This window comes from Falco naumanni, chromosome 3 (genome assembly GCF_017639655.2).
Source record: "Falco naumanni isolate bFalNau1 chromosome 3, bFalNau1.pat, whole genome shotgun sequence".
Classification (NCBI taxonomy): domain Eukaryota; kingdom Metazoa; phylum Chordata; class Aves; order Falconiformes; family Falconidae; genus Falco; species Falco naumanni.
The window spans coordinates 12217640-12238093 of record NC_054056.1 but is presented as its reverse complement, the minus strand read 5'-3'; the positions used below and the strand labels follow the sequence as shown (position 1 = coordinate 12238093).

Below are 20454 nucleotides of genomic sequence, written 5' to 3'. Positions count from 1 at the left end.
GAGAGATGTGCTGTGAGCACAGCAGCTCTCAGGATGTCTGGAGATCTATCAGTCCTTAGACAACCCCCCTGCTGTGATAAAAGTTCCTCCTTTGTTATCCCATTTTTGGGGAGTGGGGGAGTACTTGGCCTTTCTTTGAGGTCGTTCTCATTTCTCTCTGCAGTCTTCGGTTTTCCTGGTAGGGAATCAGCAGTTGATCTGGCAGGTGGTAGGCTGCAGATGAAAACTGGCTCAGAAAAAAAATATCCAACCCCCCTCTAAATATTTATTTGGGGCTGCAGGTGGAAATAGTTCCCATTCAGGACTTCTTTACAGGCTGGAAAGGACCAGTTTATTCCCATTAAAAAAAAAATCTCATCATTCCCTGTTTCACCCAGGAGCTTGAGGTAGATGCGAGCTCACCTCATCCCAGGCATTTCCCTTGCCTCAGTGCAGAACAAAAAGCACAGAAAGGGAAACTAAATAGCATGCTAGTCATCTTCCCTCTGCCACCCGCTCCACTAATAACTTCTGGCACTACCCAGGACGCTTGTTTGGTGTGGCTGTACGCTGTAGATAGCACCTCAGTAAGTAAGAAACTATTCCAGTCGCAGAGCTACTTTTACTGAGGGCCAGTGCAGTGGCTTAAGTGGCATGGCAGCTTGCAGGAGCTTTTCTTCTGAGGTCACACCTCAGAGGATGGTGAGCCTCTGGGTATGCTGCAGTCCTTGTACTTCTGCACAGTCAGGTGTCATGGGCTAAACCTGACCTGCGCAAACCAACTTGTTTAATAATTCAGAGTCTGACTGAAAAGGGAAAGTGTACTCAAGACCCTTGTACTATTTTTTGGCTGCTGGGTCCTGTGCCGAGTTTTGATCTAGTGAACAACACAGAGTCCAGATTCTCCCCCTTCAGATTTGTATTTTAAACCCCAAATTTAGTTTTCTGCTTACAAATAGGGCTTGTTCTGGAGACATGGAGAGATGTGACTTATAGGGTGGGTTGTCTTTATGCATAAGACCCCTGTCTGTCTTCAGTCAACTTTCAGTTGCAGCACCAGTTAGTTACTCACCAAGTGCCTGAACATACCACCAAGAGAATGGTTTAATAAAAGCAGCTTTTCACTATTTAAGCGTTTGTGATTGCATTGAAGTTTTATCTTCCTCCTAAACTTGCACCTGCCCAGAAGATGCAGCAGATGGGATGGGAATAAACTATGGAAAACTTTCCTAAAGCGGCTTGTGTACCCCAGGCTGGGTGACATGGGGCAGCAACACCGGCCAGCCCAGTGAAGGCACTGGGAGTACACTGGGACGTGCGGCGCAGCAGGAACATCGGTAGGTGCCAGCCGGCTGGAATGAGCCCTCGGGAGCCAGCGGTGGAGCAGGACAAGTCAGGACAATCCAGCGGCTGCTTAAATCTGCTCTGAGGTCCTTTTTATCTGCCCGAGATGGTACAAACCGCTTTTGCTCCTGCTGAGCCCAGCCCGGTGGTGGTGGTCGTGGGGAGGGTGCAGCAGCCCAGCTGCAAAACGCTGAAGATGGCAGTGGCGTGGCAACCCTCGGTGCGGTGAAGGCGTGGGTTGGGTGTGAGGTGGATGCCTGCCCCTACAAGGCCCTAAGGGCCCTCCCGACGCCAGGCCCCATGCCAGAGGTGGGCTCCCTCACGGGCTCTGGGCTTCCCTCACAGCTGCCCTGTCACCCCCAGGGCCGCCAGCCCTCAGACCCCCTCGTGAGGGGCTGCGGCGCTGCCCCTGCTAGCCGCCCCAGGAGCCTGGGATGTGGCTGGGGGAGAGGTGGCTTTTTTGGGGGGGAAGCCCCCCTGCTCCCGGGCCCGCAGTGGGGTGGGCGCTGCGGCGGCCAGGCTCCGCTTCGCAGCCGAGGGCCTCTCTCACAGCCGAGCGTTGCCGAAGTCTCTCCGGGCCAAGCCGAAGGCACCCGAAGCCGCGGCCTCGCTGCTCCCGAGAGTCTCCGAAAAGGCCCAAGCGCCTCCCGCCTGGGCGGGAATCCCTCCTCCGAGCCTATCCGAAGCTTCCCGAACTCCCTCACGCCCTCGGTCTCCGGAAAGAGACGAAGTTTCCCGAGCGCCAGGGTCACGGGAGGTGCCGGGCTGAGCGGTGGAGGGAGGGGGGAACGCGGGGAGGAGGACGCGTGCGCCCGCGAAGGTCTCCGGAAGAAGCCGAGGTTTCCCGAGCGCCGCTCGCCGGCGAGCGGCTCCGGAAAGAGCCGAAGATTGCCGAGCGCCGGTGGGCCGAGCGGCTCCGGAGCGGCCCGAAGGCGCCCGAGCGTCCGTCCTGCCGGACTGCTGGAGGCGGCCGCAGCGCCATGTTTGATGCTCCGCTACTTCAGTGAGGAAAATCCGCCGGCATCGCCTGAGAGCCGCCACCGCGAAGGGCTCCGCTGCCCCCGGGGAGGGGGACCGAGACCCCCTGCTGCCGGCAGCTCATGAGCAGCGCGGCCTGAGCCGCCTCCCCCCCTCCCCTCCCCGCCGGCCCCTCTCCCGTCCCCTCCCCGCGCCGAGCCCTCCGGGAGGCGCGTTGTCACGGAGACCGGCGCCGGTGCCGGCCCGCCGCGCTGCCCCGGCCGCCGCACCGGCCCCCGGCCCGCTCCCCGGCTCCCCCCCGGCCCCGGCCCCGCTCCCCGCCGGGGGGTGGTGGCTCCGCTTGGCGATGAGTTTACCGCAGAAGGCGGCTTTGAAACCCGGCGCGGCGGCGGCGGCGGGGACCGGCCCCGGGAGCGGGGCGGCGGCGGCAGCGGCGGCGGGGCCGCCTCCCCCCCCAGCTCCCCCTCACCCGGCGGCGGCGCCGGCGCCTCACCCCAACATCAGGGCCTTGCCGCCCCAGCCGCCCCAGCAGTATCCTTTGCCCCGGGGGGGGGCGACAGCCCCTTCCCACAGCGAGCGGGGCCCGGGGGGGCGAGGGGCCGCGGGGACCCCGCTGGCCCGGGGGGGTGGGGAGGGGGCGCCCCGCGGGGGGTGGCGGTTGGGGCCCCCGCGCCTTTTTGTGGGTTGGGGGCTGGGTGGGGGTGTCTGTGTGGGTCCGTCCCCCCCCTCCCGGTGCACGGGGGGGCTGCACCTGCTGGGGTGGTGTGGGGAAAGGGGGTGCCTCGCCCCCTCCCCCCAGCGGGCTGCTTTGGGGGTTCACCCCCTTCCCCCGGGAAGGCAGAGGGTCCCCGGGCCCCCTTCCCCCCCCCGTGCCACGGTGACCCCCAAGGGTAAACTTTGAATTATAAATCGCTCCTCAGTTTTGCCTCCGGTCCTGCCCAGGTAAGTCCTTTGGTTTGGTTGTTTTTTCCAGGCGAAATGAAACCCAGGGTTGTTTGGTTTGTTGTTTTTTTTTTGTTTTTTTTTTTTTTTTTTTCCCAGCTGGGGCCGATTTTCATGTGATTTATTTATTTTATTTATTTATTTATATATCCCCCACCCCCTTACTTGGCTGGTGGAAATAAATCTCGGGTGGAATGTCGCGCCGAACAGGTTTCTCTGGCAGGCCACGCGTGATGGGCTGGAGAAGGCTCCCGCTCCAGAAAATCCCACCGCCGAAGCGGCCCCGGCCACAAAGAGAGGCCGGCGGTTGCTGCGAATGTTTTTTAAAGGTCTTCGGTTCTCTGCTGCGACTAGGCCCCGAGTCAGGAGGTAAATACTGCAGGGATCAGCAGGATAGTGGGGTGGCCAGCCTGCCTGCCCTCATGGGGTTTTGTCTCCAGCGTCCGACAGCATCCCCCCGGCAAACTGGCTCTTCTCACCGCCCCCCTCCCCATCCTCGAAGTTTTTAGGGGGAGCGTGAAGTGCAAAACGTACTGAAGTGCAATATCGCCAGGCTGTGTGATCCAGTAATGGTGTGGCCGTGCTGTGCAGGGAGTGTGTGTTGCTATTTCTCGGTGGCAGCGACTTAGGTTTTAACGTGGAAGTGTGGGGTGGTTTTTTGCTGAGGGCTGTTTTGAGCTATGTGAGGATGCCTGTGCTCTTCAAGAAATGTGTTCCCTGTGTAGAAGCATTTTCTTGCTCTCACTTTCGGTTTTGAGGTGGGAAAACCGAGCTCTGTTATAATCAGTTTAAGTCCATTGTTTTCTTGAGCTTCTGGCAAGAATCATTCTTGCCATGACAACAAATAACGTTGCTTAAATCATGAGACTGTTGACGTTACAGATTTGTTTGGGTCAATAGAAAAACCTCTGAAGACTTTGGGAAGTGCTGTGGAGGGACATACTCTCCGCTGGGTGTTTTTGGCTAGCTTGTGCTATTCTGTAATGCCAGCGTGTGCTTTAGGAAAAAGAGTGTGAAGGTGCTGTCATTAGAAAGTCAGCGGGGTGGTGGTAAGTAAAACTGTTGCTGCTCAGGGGAAATTTGCTCAGTTTTGAGTGATGTGCCAAGTGTTACGGTGGGAATGCTGGCCATTGTGCACCTACGGAGTCCGTGCTCAGCTGATCTTTCCAGCAAGGTGCTGGTTTAGCTGGAAAAGGGTCTTTTTTTAACGGGGAATGTGACATTTGGGGTGCCTTGACAGTTGAAGGGCTGAAGTTTGCTGGCTTTGGGATCAGGAGCGTGCGGGGCTTTCCGAAGCACTTCTATTTTCAAGTAATCATTGAAAGCACTGTGGAGGGACACAAATACTTCTCCAGTGTTGTTGAGGGCGATCTTGGTGGTGGTTTGCAAGAGTGGCTGTGCTGTTGTAGCTGAGACAGGAGGATGCCCTTGCTTTTGGTGAGTGTTGTCGCAAAATGCCTTGCACATGCGGGAGACGAAGCTTTGGCTTACCTCTGAGTACAGCCTAAAGACAAAAAAAGGCTTGGGAAGGAATGGGTGAGACTCTAAAGGAGCCAGAGATGGTGTGACAGTATATCCCATCACTGGGACCCAACTGGACGCTCAGAGCAAGAAGTATGGAGGAACAGGGAAGCATTAGGTAGATATGACAAGTTGATGGTGGTATAAAGGTGGGGAGGTATATATGATACAGTCTTTATTTTTATTTATAGCCACCCCTGTTTTGAAAACACACTGTGTTTGACTGATACCGCTCCTTAACTTCTAAACTACTAATCTGTGCTCATAATATGTACAGGTACTCTGTTGTTGATACCTTTTGGGTGAACCTTCGGTGTTCAGGTGTCCTGGCTGGTTTTGTCCTCTGCCGAAGTTGGGTTTGCTTCCAGGTAGTAAACAAAAGCTGTTACCTTTTCTGAGTGCTGCTGCAGAAGTGAGGCTTGGGGAGCATAGTTCATCTGTGATTTACTGGAGTGCAGAGGGTCATCTGAGTTCAGCCTTATTTTTAGCTCTGTTTGGTTTCTTTTTTTTTTTTTTTTCTTTTTTTTGTCTCTTTTGATACCACTATTGAGACAGCATTACCCCACAGCAGATGAAGTATAGTTGCAGGTTTCTTCTGGCAACTCAGAGTGAGCAGAGCGCTGTGAGGTCTCCTCCTCACAGCAGTGCAAGGGTTTTATTTGTTGATGTGAAGGATTATTATATGTTAATAGGTAGACTGAGGCTCTGACTTGAGCTTTCTAAACTAGAACAGTTTCCGCATGGTGAACTTTGTGTCTTTGGAAATAAATGTGGTTTTGGTACTTAATGCATCGTGAAATTAAATGGTTATCTGTATAATTGGAAAAAAAAGAAGAACTGGGTGAGTGTGTGCTGTGCAGGAAAAAGAGCATGTGCGTTTGTAGAAAGGTATTAGCAAGGGAAAAGAAAAACACAGGGGAAGAAGGGATTTAAAAAAAACCTTATTGATGGAAAGCGAAGCTGGAGAGTGGTGGATGTGAAGAACAGAAATGTTTTGATGGGAGTTTCACTCTGTTATGTGCTGAATAGGAAGTTTTTGGAACCGCTGTTAAGACAGGACAGAGCTTTGAGAAATTTCCTTAATATAGTGGCTTCAAGAAGTTAAATTTTCTGTGTAAAAGTAAGTTGGGATAACTTTGCGGCTCTGGTGGTGGTGGATATACAATCAAACCTGATTTCAGGCAGAAATTGTGCTCAAAAGTTGTCAGTATGGATAAATCCTCTGTTTGATTCTGACCGTTATTTGGGGGGGATAGGTGAGGGAGGGTGTAACTATGAAATGACACACAGAGGGATATTATCAAACATAAATCCTAATCTGCCCAGCTTTGCTTTGGCTTTCAGACTGCCTCTGAGGAAGAAGTTCCAGATGAAGTCAATTGTTCTGTAGTGAGACTTCTTCCATAAAAATGTAAAATAATGAAGGTACGCTCTGGGCTGCACACTTACTGTAGACCTTTGTGTTTTTAACTTGATGGTACTTCTGATGCGTGTTAAACTACACTGTGTTTCTTTACTCTTTAGCCACTTAAGGGTAAAGTATTTTTTTGTGTGTGTTGTATTAAGCTGCTCTTTAAAAAGTCCCCATGCTGTGAATAAATTTTGTGGATCAATATAATTAGGTCACTGGTTTCTTCACAGCCCCAGCCCAGACATGGGCAAACACTGCACTATAAAGGACAAACAGATTGATTAATGTTGAACTTGGGTAATGTTGCGTGTCTGCTGACTCTTCAGGGTTAATTTAACACCGTACCTTGGAGCGAGATTAGAGCCATCTTGGGCTCAGGCTGGTGTCAGTAGGTTTTTGTTTTCTTTTCCAAACTTCCTTGCATTTGGAGGGAGTTCAGCTTCCTGATCGTTGATGGTCTCTGTGCAGGCACCAGCAGACTTGACCTTAATGTATCACTGTAGCTGTTTCAGGGGGGGGATTGGGTATCTCTGGGCACGGGGGTTTGAATTTCAGGTTATTGCAGCGGAGCAATCGTGTGGCAGGTTCAGGGTGGGTTTCAACAGATGGTCATTTAAAATCTTTCTTTTCTTCTCCCACTTTTAAATCCATTTCTGAGAAGCGGAGAGGAATAGTCAGCCTTTGGGGGGATTTCGCTGTGAAGTACATCTTTGCTGTGCATGGAAACTTGGATTTTGCTAACGTTGCCTCAGTCATTGAGTATCTGTTTTAGTTTTTCCTGAGTTGCTTTAGCTAACTGCTGTAGTTCCTTTCAGAAAGCGGTGTGCTGGTTCCTGCTCTGTTGGGTGGCATCTTCTGGATGCGAGCAGCTTCCCAAAAGCCCAGGAGAATGGCAAGAAATACAGGATTGCTTTCAGGAATTTAAGAGACTGTGTGTGAAATGGGGGTGAGTTTCTGGCGGCACTTACCTGGTGTTTGGGTGCAGGCTGAGTTGGAGTAGGCCTGCGTTGGTAATCTTCTAGTTAAATCAAGACTGTTGAGGAGGGTTTGGTTGGGGAGGGCTTTTTGTCTTCCTTTAGTGAACAGAGTTGAGCTGAAGGGGAAAGTTCTCAAGAATTTTTCCGAGGAGAACATCTTTGGTGCGTGCTGAAAGATCAGTGTCTCTGGGTTGCTTTGATACCCTCTGGGAGTTTGGAACCAACTCTGTCTTCCCTCCCTGCTTACTTCCATTACGAGTCGCTTTTTTCCAGAGTATGTGATGCTCCGTACTCTCGGGGGTTTATCTGTTGATGACTTTGAAGATGAGTACCCAGGGATTAGAAAGCTGCTTGGGCATAAAAGACAGCTCGAAGAGCTGCATTGGTGGCTTTTGAGTCAAGTGCTCTGCCTCCCTGCGCAGATCAGCTTTGGTTTCTGGGCAGCTTTGACATTGAACTGTAGCTAAAACAAGAGCACGGTTGGAAGTCCTCTTCCAGATGCCAGTGGTGGCTACTCGCAAGGAGCCGTGTTTGGAGGGTTATGGTCATGAAAGAGAAGGAGTGGCAAGAGATGGGAAGGAGGGGGGGAACTGGGCTGAGATCAGAGATGTTCCTTTGCTCTCTGTTTTTTTTGAGTTCAGGAGTGAGCTTTCTGAAACCTCAGCTGGATGAAGGGAAAAGAAGGGGCAGCGGTGTTGCCTGAGAAGCGTTTCTGTTTAGGAGTGTCTGAAGCAGTGGAGATCATACATCTCGGGAGGGTATGCAGCATGAGAGAAGCTTTGAAAACGCGGAGGCTTTCCCAGCCGCTCCATGGTAGTGACTCTTCTGCAGGGGAGGATCGGGCACGGGTTTGTGAGCATATTGCCAAAAATTAAGTGCTTTTAGACCTCTCTGCCATCTCCCCTGTTGATGTTCCCCAGCCTTGGCACATCTTCGCGTTCTTCCAAGCAGAAATAACTTTAATTTATTTAATGACAAAAGCTAATCATGTTATAGCACAGATATGTCACTTTACCAGCTTTGTAAGATTTTTGTGGTGAAATGTCTTGGAGAAAACCGCTCTTCCAAAAATGTGATTTCACGTAACTTATTTTTCCCTTCATATCTGAGGACATGATTGTGTATGTTCTTTGGCAGAAGTCAGCAGGAGAAACCATTTAAATTTATATGTATTTAATGCGCAGTACTGGTTTTGGAACACAGTTTGTGATTTTATCTATGGGGAAAAGTCGGTGAGAGACTAATAGGAGACTTAGAACAAATGACTTCCCTTTTAGATGTCGGGACACAGAGGGGTTTTCATCTGTGCGTGTGTGTTTCGTCCATCATCTTAGGGCTGAAAGGCTTTTTCATGTCATTAGCAAATGTTGGGGTCTGCTGAGCTGGTGCATTTGCTCTGTTTTTGTTTTGTAGTAAGAGTAAGCAGCGAAGATCTCTCTTTAGAAGTCACAGGTAACCTATATTTTCTTTTTTCCCCTAATCCAGCAATTTCAGGGCTAGTCAACTGTCAAGTTTAGTTGTGCGTAAATCCGCTAATATGATTAGAGTTGCTGGAATTTTTACTCTGGGGAATTATAGATGGGTAGTATCACTGTTTTACAGGGATTTCTTTAGTAGGAAACTTTATCTGTGACTTGAATATGTCTGCTAGCAATTGCAAAGGCTTTTCTGGAATTAATGGGGAAGAGAAAACTGGCGTTTGTTATGGGGCATGAAGATGTGCGTGGAGGATTTGTGTGCCCCATGGTCTGAGGGAACTAATCTAGAATTTTTTGGTTTTTTTGGAGGGAACATTGTTGTTGTGACTTCTCGTAGTGCTGTGTTTCACACTTGGTGGTAATTTCAAGAACTTCTCCTATGTACAGCTTTGCTTTCCAAACTGTTGACTTCATTTTGTCTCCCAAATAGGAAATGATGATGTGGAACAGCTGGAAGAAGAAAATAGAATGTGTTCTTAAAAAAGCAAAGGATCAAAAGGAGGAGAGCAAAATAAGCTTTTAGGCTAGTGAAATTTTCTAGTGCATGTTACTCTTATGTTTTATTATATATGTTTGGAAGATGTCCCAGAATGTGTGCTCTCTTTCTGTAGTAGGTGATGGCACGCTGTTGCTGATGGGACTTGAGTCAAATTGCTGCTGGGCATGTAACTAGGTTAATGGGACAGCATTTTTTTTTTTTCTTTCCTGAAAGGAAAATTATGCGCTCTGTATTCTGATTGTACCTTAAGAATTGTTTTTACCTTTGTTTGCCATGTAGTTGTCCGAGGTGGAGAGAAAAGGACAAATTTCCACACACTGAGATTGTATCAGGTTTAAATCAGTTCCGTTATCAAAAATAATGTGTTTCTGTTGTTGATTGTAACACCTTTGTGTATCCTTTATCTGTCTGAGGGTTAAAATATTTCTAGAGCTTTTAACGTGCCTGAAAATAAGCGAAGTGGCTTCTGAAATGTGTGTCTTGAAAGGAAAAATCCAGTCCTTGACTGATACCAATAGCATTCTGCAAAACTGTCGGTAAAGTGTTGAAATGGGTTAGGACTTGTCGAGATGCATGGAGCAGCTGCTCCTTTCCAAGTGGTTGAGCTCAGCAGGAATGAGACTCATGCTTCAGAGTAAGAGTATCTGCACAGGAATAACTCTGTGGAGTGGGCTTCATGTGGTACGTCCTCAGGGTGGTAGGAAAAGAAATCTTGCTGCTGATCTTTGAGTTTGTTCTTGAGGTTGTGAAAACACAGAGCAAGGAAGAGTTAATGCAGTTAAAGATCTTAAATACAGATTTTCCCAAGTTTGGAAAGCTTTTGGGAGGTGGAAACTAATAAACATTGCACAGATTTTCTCTTTTGGGTTGCCAGATGACGATTGTGTATTTGTTTGTGTTTCAGTTTGATTTACATGTGAGAGTGACTGTGTGTGAGTTACTGAATTACTAAGAGTAGACTGATTTAAATGTCTGCGTTGCTGGTGGCGTCTGAAAATCTGTTTAAACTAATGCTATGGCTGCACTAATGGTAGTCTGAAAAAGAGATTTCCCTCTTTTTCTGTGTTATTAAAAAGTTGTAGAAGTTACTGTGCCTTGAAACTGGCATTTTTCTCATCTTATTCTTTTGCCACAAAGCAAACATGACAAAAGTCTTCAATCTTTTCAGACAAAGCAGGAGACTCTTCGTATAAGCATCAAAGGGAAAGATGTTTTTTTAGTGATACTACTTACAGTTCTGGTTTTTAAGTCAGCCACTGTCTTTGAAAGGCTCCTACCATGCTGAAGAAAAGGTATGTCTGTAAAAAAAAAAAAAAAAAAAAAAAAAAAAATTAAAATGTGCTTTGCCACTAAGTGGCGAGGCCTAGCTGTTCTGTTCTTGGGCGACCGCGATATCTTTTAGAGAACCATCAAGTCTGATGTGAAATTCAGAACAAAATCTGGTCTGAAAACTTTCTGGAACTCTGGAGTTCTTGTTTGGGGTTATGTAGGCTTTAAAATACTATATTTTTTTCAGGCTTAAAGCTGGATGCTTTGTTTTGCAGCATGCAGCTGATCTCAGTATCCGTATTATATTTGAAAGGGAACTCGGCAGGGTACTACAACTGAGGGTAGATAACCTATACCGCTTATTTAAATTCTTGACTTCCACCCCAAAGCGTTGCTTTAGCATGCATGTCGTGACTTTTAATGCGTAGTTCATGGCACATCCCAAGCTCTGGAGGATGCTGGGAAAGGGATTTCAGCAGCTGGTGATTCATGGCCAACTTTAGCATGATGAAGTTGGTGTTGAAGGTTCTTGTGGATGTACTATTCAGCTGGTGAGACATCTTCTGAGTTCAACTGGCTATATCTTAAAAGGCTAGCTTCAGTTTGTGTCACCCCTTCTTACCAGTGCTTATGCAGATATAAATACTAGTTACTGGACAGTCACTCTTCAAATACTTTACTTTTCTGGGCTTTGCATTTTGTATTCTAGATTTGCAAAATGCAAATAATTCAGTTGTCAACCTGTCCAACTTGGGTATTATGTTTTCCTTCAGCGTTGTGTTTTAAAGTGATTTCAAAGTGCTTTTGTGTCTGTCTCTTCAAAAGAAAGAAAGATCTAATTTTTGTTGATATGCAAATATCACAAAGTGTAATTTTCAATGAGCTTAAGCTGTTCAGCTTAATTGTGTTGATTACATTTCCAGAACGCTTTTTTAATTAAAAAAAAAAAAAGGGTCATCTGCACAAATAAACTATTTCATGTTTAAATATTTAGTTCTGAGGTTGTGCACCAGGTTTAACTTGAAATTATTCCCATTTCCGCCCCCCCCCCCCCCCCCCCCCCCCCCCCCCCCCGAAAACTTAACATTTTGTTGTGCTGTCTGTAGCAGCAGTACCTGGTATCGCAGGCATTCACCGAAACAATTGTTGGCGGCACTTGGCATGGTCCCCATCGCTGCTTGCTGAAGCCAAAGCACACTTTATCCACTCAGGCTGACATTAAGATCATTAAGTAAATGAATGAATTGTACTGTCACCAAATTCCCATTCTGGCAGCTGAAGAACATGTGAATTTTATAGCTGGGACCTCTGTCCAGAATGTCTTACTGAATGGCCTGGATGTCAGGAGTGGGAACAGTCAGCAAAAAGCTTTCTAGTGAAATGTGTGTGCCTTAATGAGAGTTACGGTGTGGAGCGGTGTAAAAGCCTGAATTACTAGACATCTGATCATTTGAGATGAGTATTAATCAACCTGTGAAGGGCGTGTAGAAAGAAACTGGAGTGCAGCAATAAAACAAGGGAGCAGGAGGGAACTGAAGAGGAGTGGAGAGCTGTTTCTCCACTGGCAGCGCAGCTCTGTCTTGCTGTTTGAAAGGGGTTTGTTGGGGGAAGAGTGCAGCCAAGCCAGGAAGTGTTGAAAGCCGGGATAACTCTTGGTTTCCATCAGGGAGTTTGAGGTCTCGCTGGTTGAGCTAAAATGCTGAAAGGTCACTCAGGGTTTGGAAGATCTTGGAGAAGTCGGCTAACTTCCATGTCTGGGAGGGGAAGGCTGAAAATCCTTTCTCAGAGGAGGAGAGTTCGCTTATCAGGCTTTGATTGCTTTTTCTTGTGGTGTAGCTCTATCCTCGTTTTTATTATGTTGCACTTAAGATGGTGTTTTTGCTTAGGAATGGGGGACGTAAAAGATCTGTAGCATCCATGCTTGCTTCAGGTGGGTCAGAAGTGTCTCTGAATTGCAAAGGAAAAAGCAGAAGTGTGTTTTGACCAGACAATTTGATGAACTGTATAATTTCCTATCTGCAGGAGGCTTGCACTGCAGCCCCAAATAATACCAGAGATGCTCTGCACTAGGGATAACTTAAAATGTTTGATTTGGTCCATTCCTGTTCTGAGGCCTAGCAAAACATCAGCATTTAAGACTATATTCAGTGCTTTCAACTGAAGCAAATAGTTTTCTTAGTCTTCTCTTCCTCCCCTCCCCATACCTTAGTGTTTGTCTTAATTAAGATTAATTTGAGAACAGGCTGCTAAACCAGCATTGATAACCAATGTGGTCCTTGGTGCATCCTTATTCTGGTTGTAACAGAGGATGTCACTCATTGCTGTGGTAGTGATGAAAGCCAAGTGGTTCGGTAATTTTTTTAGGTGTGGAGGTTCATAATCTTTGAAAACCTGCTACAAATACAGCAACATTGTGATTTCTGTGCAGTCTGAAATCAGCAAAATGGGATTTTCTGCTAATTGGAAAGGAGCGGTCCTGCCTGCTGCAGTGTTCAGGGTGTCCTGTTGGTGCGAATAGTCCCGAGCAACCAGAAGGCAGGGACGGGCCCAGAAATTCCCATTTCCTTCCCATCTGGAATGGCACATCAGGTGTACATCTTCACTGACTTCCACCTGCAGTTCAGCTGTGTGGCGTTACTTCAGAGGCCACTTTGTACGATAAGGAGACACATGCTGGGAAATCTTCCGCGATGGCCACGTGCAGCAGATGCAGCCTTCCCTCTGTTTTACCTCTGCGTGGCCCGAATTCAACAGGCAGAGCTAATGACAGTAAACCCAGCATTTCTTTAAATGCGAAATGCTCTGAGACTAATTCACTGCTCATCTTCAGACTCAGCTGGGATAAATATATTGTTGCTATTACTCTTTTTCTTGAAGCACCCTGTAGAAGTGTGTGTAAAGTATGCAACTGAGAGCCCTTATGGGGAAAAACTGAACATGTGGAGGATTGGACCAAGGAGACCCAGAGCTCCCGTCCAACCTGTATTCCTCTATGAACTGTTTTTTGTGCAGCAGTGTAAGATGCATTGCACTGTCTTCTCTAGATGCTGCCTTTCTCAGGGTTTCATTTTGTATGACATGGGATTTTAACTTGGGAGAAGTCATAAGCTCTGCATGTGGCAAGAGAGTACTCAACGATTTCATTTCATTTTGATAAACCACTGAAATAAAGATTATGGGGGGGAAATACTGAAGCGTTACAAAATCAGGAGTCGAAACGAGCATTAACGCTTTCGAGAAGCATACTTCGAGAATTTGTTGCTCAGCTGATGGAAGGACCATTAGTCTGGGTGACAATGCTGCTGTCACCACGATGCTTCCTGACGGATTGACCAGCAAAGCATTACATTTTCCCATGCAGTCGCAGCATGAAGTATTAGAGACACGGTAGGAATCGTAGCTGAGTGAATGAGACAGTAAACTACTAGGCTGTTTGATATGCATGCTTATCATACAGATAGAAAGCTTGGCTTGGTAATAAATGGTTACAGCTGTAGGGTCTCAAACCCCCAAGGATGCAAGCAGCGGCCGTCCCTGTAGAGAAGAGGTGTGCGTGGGTTGTAGCCTTGTGAGCTGTAGTAGCTTATTTGTGATTTTAGGGTACAAAGTTTGAGGTAAGTGGGCTGGGGGAGTTCTATGTTAATAGCATGCATAGATAAAAATAAGCAAGCTGTTCTTTAGTACGTTACAGAAATTCAAACTCTCTGGTGAAAATTGCCATGGATGAGCCCTGTAGTACTTGTGTCTGCATGGGGAACTTTTTTTCCAGTCATGTAACAACATGCTCCCAGGTGCAGATAATTGCTGGTGTTAAAGGGAAGCTGGACATGTTAAGGTTTTATTTTGTGAATTTAGTATGAGGGGAGGTAGCCTGTAATATCTTGGAAAGTTTGGAAGCTTGTTCCAGGCTGTAAGCTGAAAAAAGGCTGAGTAAAAGCTTGGTAACCTTTCTCGCAATCAGATACGTTTCCTCCTGGTCTGCCTTCCTCTGTGTGTCTTCTCAGTTATGTCACCTGGAGCTCTCTGCTTTGTCTGTTTGGACTTTACTGTTCTTAACCAGTTATGTGTTTGCTGGATAAACTCAGTGTAGAAATAACTGTGTGCGTGTTAAGTAACTGTTCTGAAGGGAAAAAAAAAAACCCCAACGCACAAAGCAAACAATCCCAATCTTTGCTGGCGAGGCTGTGGGACATAGAGGAATTCCTCTGCCAGCTCAGTGTGTTACCCGGTGTAAGCTGTCCTCCCCCGGCGCACTGACAGCGGCTCCACACTTCACAACCCAGACCTTGGAGCGTGTTTATCAGGTTACCTCAAAGCAGCACGGGAACGGTGGCTAAGCAGGTCAGAGCCTTTCTGCGAGCTGGTATCAGGCCAGAAACTGCTGTTTCAGCTGTTAATCAGGGGACAGAAGTATGGTAAATTTGGGGGTATTTGTTTTCTTCAAAGTGTGATTCAGTTTATGTGAAGTACTGTGTGTTTTGGATATTGAGGCATGAATTGTTTTCAGTTCAATGATTGAAATACGGGAGTATTTTACAATAAATGTTGTATCAGCAGTTGCATTGCAGAATGTGAAAGGTAGAGGATGGATATGGCTTTAGCTCTGCTGTCTTGTCTGTAGCATTTTATTAAAAATACTGTTTTTTCTGGCAGACTAGAGATGTGCAGGCATCTGATGCAATCTGCTGTGTGGAGGACAGCCGAAGAGCCGTACCTGTTTGTTTTGGAATAGACCAAAAGCCAAAGTAACTCCAGAAAGGAGTGGGCTGATGTGTGCCATTTGGCCACATAGGAGATCAAACCCTTGTTCCTCCCATGGCTGTCTCTTCCTGATTGCTCCTTGTGATCTCCACTAAGCTGGCTTGCTTGCAGCCTTGCTTTGTATATTTTTTGTATTGTAAAAAAATATCATTTACCAAGACATTTGCTTAGTCTTTAGTTTTGTATAGCTGCTGTCCAGTTTTAAGACTACTACTGTTATTTTTTTGCCTTCAAAATGCAATAAAAGGAAAATATGGTGATGGTCACCGGCTCTGACGTTGCCTGGCATCAGATTTGCCTGTATCACCCTGGCTCTTCCTTGGCTGCTGCTGAGGACTTTTGTGGATGTGGTATTTCTCTTTGGATGCTTGTCTCCTATGAAGGATTCCTGCTTCCCCCCCTCTTCCTTCCACCTTACATTCTTGATTGATGTACTTTCTTCACTCTGAAGAAAGACTTCTCCACGTTTGCTGGCTTCTGAACTTCTGCCCATCTGGGATGAGCATCTTCCTTCTTCCCTGGTGGTGGCTGCAATTAGTTTGCTCAGTGTTCTGGCTTGATAAAGTGACCCAGGAATTTTTCCCAGCCCATCTCTTCTCCTAACCCTTCAGTTTGCTTCCATCTTTATAAATGTTTTAAATAAGGATCGCTTTACTGAAGCAGGTTAGGGAGGAATCAGATGGTTTTTAAAATGACAAAACTGTGGGGTGGGGGTGGTGAGCTCTGACCGTGGTGGTTATCAGCTGGGGCAGAAATGTCTTCAGTGAGCAGCAGCTGGAGCAGTTTTTTGGCACCATCTTTGCATTCATCCTCTCCAGAGGGAGGTTTGCAGTGTGCAGGGCTGCCTCTAATGTGTGTGCTTGGAGGGGGTCTTGGGAGCTAGCATACCATTTCCCTGCTGAACTGTTCCTTACGTAAATATGTTTTTTAACACTTACCAAATGCGTGGTAGCCAGAGGCTGGTCTAGAAGAACTTTGTTGAAGAAAGCAGTGTTAAGATATCTCTCTCTTTCAGGCCATGGATTTTTTTTTTCCTTTTGTTGTAGTTAATCGCAAAAACAAATGCAGTTAACAGTATCCAAAGGACTTTTTTCTTGCTGCACCATGCTGAGATGCCTTGTTTGAGATGCTTTCTTCCCTCTGAGCTTGGTTCGTTTTTAGATGCTGAAGGGGCATTTTGAGACTTTGTTTTAATTTCACTTTACATCGTGTTTATATGAAACAGACAGAAAAAACCAACTGCTTTGCCAAATATTTTTGGAAAGAACAAGCTTTGTGGATAATAATTTTCATGTTCTACCTGCTCCTTGGTGTGTTAAGGCTGTAGAAGAATCTTCTCTACTCTGAAAAAAGGCTTTGAGAGATTAGCCTTCAAGTAGTCACTTGAGGCGGGTTGATTAAGAAATATACTTGACGTTAGATTTAATCAAGATTTGAATAATGGAGTTAGAATTGACTGTCACTCCTGTAATCCAGTTATTTTTAGATCAGGATCAGGATGTGCCACTCCCCAAGTTGTCTATACCATTGCTTTGAAGGCAGACTGATCAAAATGTCGTTTGACAGAGTGGATCTCCTCCAGTTTTGTGCTTGCTGCTTCATCCCATTAACACATCCCATATTAAACACGTTGTGCCAAAACTTGGCAATTCAGAGCAAAGGAATTCCAGTGCAGTGCCGAGGGTTGCTGACTGAAATACAGCTCAAATATTATGTAAGTAGAAACGTTGTGGTGGTATAGATGGCAGGACTTCAGCTCCTTTTGAATTCAAGAAACCTTTGGTGAGTCACTGAACAGTTCATCACCTTTTAGCTTTTGGAAGTCTTGCAGGAAAAAGGCACAGGTATGAAATACCTCCAGGATGGGGATGAGGTGTACCTAAGCAGGTGCTTTACATACTGTGTTGTTGGGAAGTCTTTCATGCTTGAAGGTCTAATGGTGCAGGGTGTTGCAAGTCCTGAGACTTGGCTGCTGTCCTCAAAGCACGGGAAGCTTGCTGGCCAAATTCTTGCAAGAGCTCACTGAGCATCAGCATACCACTGCTCTCTTTGCCACTGGTTTCGTAGCGTGAGGTCCTGAGCTCTTTACACATGCCAGCTTCAGCTGAGCGCCTTAAGGGGAACAGTATTTGTGAAAATTGAGACCTTAGTCTCACTGCCGAGCGCGAGAAAGCCATCCTTTGCTGTCTTGCAAGGGATTGTGTCTTGTAGTTGATGTTTGGCTGTGTTATTTCTGTTGCCTCAAGGTGAGAACAAAACTGTTTCTTTGTGGTAGCTTTCTATCTTCAGCTCAGGAAAACAGTAAGTTTTATCTGGATTAAAGCCAGAGAGGTAGCTGTGGACCAGGAGAGGTTTGTGGAAACAGACAAGGCTGTTTGCTGTTCACTGCTGTTCAAGAGAAGCTTGGTTGCAGAGGGGTGAGTGGAGGAAAGTGGGGTTCCCTGCATGGGATGACGAACCTGCATTGTTTGAAAGGAGCTTCCTTGCTTAGTTGACATGCCCTGGCTGCAGAGACAGTCAGCACTTGATTTGCTAAATTCCTCTTAAGAACAGGGAAATCACAACAAAATAGTCTTCCCAGAGACTGAAAGGTGATTGCCCCAAATGTAAAAATCACCTGTATATGCCTGGCAAGTGCTCCACAATCTTGTCCTTTTGGTTGTGTCTGGTAAGAATATCACCTTCCCTGTAGAAACCTTTGGTGTCACTGTGGGCGGAAAAGGCCAAAGCCTGCATGAAGTTCATCTCATGGTACCTTCAAGCAAGGAATTGTTTAACCGTGAGCTGCAATTGTGACTTTTTTGTGCATTATTCCCTGGCAGGGCTTGTCTTTGCCGTGTCCAGGATGTCTGCTTGTAGGTTTTGGGTTTGGGGCTGTTACATCAGCGTAACCACAGTGTAAGAGCAGTCGCTAGTGTGAAGTTGCCCCTGAGAGACCGACCACTCACCCGAGAGGCCTCAAATGCTGCATGTTGTGAGCTTCAGAAGCAGGTAGAATCAGAGGGCAGCTCTCATTTCCCTGTCCATGGGAAAGGAAAGGTTCCTGTGGTCACTTTGCATGATGCCATGGGACAGAACAGTATTTTAAGATCATCCCAATCTCAGAGCCACCTCAGGCAGTGGCGAAACGTGATTGAAGTGAAATCAGTGAACTGAGAACAATCTCTATCCTGAAAATGTATGTCATACTCTTTGCAGTTTATAGCTTGGTAAAAGCAAGAAGCATAAAACCAGGAAACCTTTACCGGCAGTACTTTGAAGAGGCTCGTTTGGTTGACGTATGGTTTGGTCGTGTTGCTTGTCCGTTAAAGCCTATTTATATGCTGGGGTGGTGAGGCTGCAGCATTTGTACTGAAAGCAGCAAAGAGCCCCCAGTTGGGATTTAAATCTACCTGGTCTGTGGCGGCTACACTTGGAGCTCTTTTACTGGCCTTAATAAACTTAACGAGGTTCTTTGTCTGGGTTTTCTTAGGTTTTAATTTTTTTCCACATGAATATTCAGGTATAAGAAGCGTTGCATAGGTCTCAGGTACCATGTAATAGCGTATGTGAATATAGCTGCTTTTGTTTTTTTTCCTTAGTTGTTGTATTGAGTAACTTATTACAGATTGTTTGGTTTCTAAATGCTGGCATTTCATAATTGCATCTCAAAATGTGCGTTATCTGGATTGTACAAAGCAGAATTAAGTAGAACAAATATTTACATCTTGATTTACCTGAAAACAGAGCGTGCTTTCATGTACATGACATTATTGATGTTCTCCTATCTATGGTGGTGACATTAAAGCTCTGGAGTAAATAGTTTTTATTTAAGTTGCTGCTGGATGCATGCTGCGTTCAGGAATATAAATAAATAAAACTTGCCCTGCTATGTTCTGTTCTTAATCATCAGCGCAGCAGTCTCTAACTTATAGTTGGGAAGGTGAAAGAGAGTTTCCTATTTATACACCATCTCTGTTTCTAATGCCAGAGTTGCAAATGGAAGCCCATGTGATTGCCAATCAGAAATAGATGTGTTACGGACTGTGTTTCTTTTTCTTCTCTATTTCCATGTTTCTTTAGACTTTGGTTTGAACCTTGCATGCTGCAGCAGCTGCTGCCTTCGCTGGAGTTTTAGGCGCACAAAGAATTACCTGAATTTATGCTGCATAACTATCTTTTGTTGCTCTTTCTGCTTTTTTGTTCTTTCTTGCCTTTGAGGGTATGTCAGTAATTGGACAGCTGGACCCAAGAGCATGTAGCACCCTGGCATTAAAAAAAAAAAAAGGCTGGGGGGAAGATGTGGTATGTGGTACAAGAGCATGCTATGAAATCCCACTTCTGCGGCGGCTGCAGACACTTTGCTGTTCATGGTGCAAGGGGGTTTGTGTTTTAAGTTCCTCTTCCCCGCTTTATGAGCTGCCTGCTTGACGTCACCGTTCCCCACCTGCAAAGAAACAAAGGAGGCAAAAAATGTTCCTGCAGTCGAGGAGAGGAGAGCGGCGGGAGCGTGTGTGTGTGTTTCAAATGCCTCTTTGTGCTGCGAGGTGTATGTTCGGCTCCGGGTGCAGCAGGCTGCGTGCTTGGTCCCTTCCAGTGGATTCTCCTTCCAGAGGCGTGCGGGATGCCTGAAGAACAGTAACTTTTTTGCACAGCTGGCTATTTTTAATGAGACCTTCCACCATTTTCCAATGAAGCAACAAATCAGGACTTATAAGAAGATTTTTATCTTAATGGTTAAGAACAGGAGTCCTTTCTGTATTGAAAAACCTGAAAGGAAATAGCATCCTGTGTGAACTGTGGCTCTGTGCATACTTATGTAATGGGCTATCAATCAAATTTAATTAAAACTGTGATTGCGGTGGAGTTTTACTCCCTTTTAGTTAAGCTACGACACAGAGGGGGGGAAGTTTTTATCTTTACAAGCTGTTCTTGCAGAAGTTATTGGTCTGATTGCAATTAAGAAGCCTTTGTTTTTAAGGCAAATAAATTAGTTTGCTTCTTTCTATAAAGAATTGTTGCCCCTTGGTCAACTCCAAAAATAGATGCGGAGTCCACGAAAGTGAAGTGTTTAAATGCAGCAGTATGGGTTAGCTTGTGTGGTGGTGCAAAAAGACAGGATTTGACCAGCTTCGCCTTTCATGTGGCTATCTCAAGTAAGGCTGCTGGAGGAAAATGGAGCCCGCCCGCTCAGGTTTCCTTTGAGCGAGGCTGTGTGCATCCTGCGAGCGAAGCATGCGAGAGCTCCTTCTTCTATAGTAGGTTCATTTGGTGATTTCTGTGCTGTCCCCTTTGCATGCTACGGTTGGACGAATA

General features: G+C 46.4%; 1 protein-coding gene across 14 annotated transcripts in view; it reads left to right on the top strand.

Annotated features, from left to right (window-relative positions):
- Nucleotides 1–2210: 2210 nt before the first annotated feature.
- The window catches only part of EIF4G3 (eukaryotic translation initiation factor 4 gamma 3), a 146737-nt gene continuing 128493 nt past the window's right edge, over nucleotides 2211–20454 (top strand). For 7 of the 14 annotated variants that reach the window (XM_040585959.1, XM_040585960.1, XM_040585958.1 and 4 more), the window contains exon 1: nucleotides 2233–2832. In XM_040585959.1, coding sequence (XP_040441893.1) covers nucleotides 2648–2832 — 185 coding nt within the window. In that variant the 5' untranslated portion in view covers nucleotides 2233–2647. Of the gene's footprint in view, nucleotides 2833–20454 lie in introns of all 14 variants that reach the window. The other 7 variants (XM_040585954.1, XM_040585952.1, XR_005826746.1 and 4 more) reach the window with 6 other exon arrangements.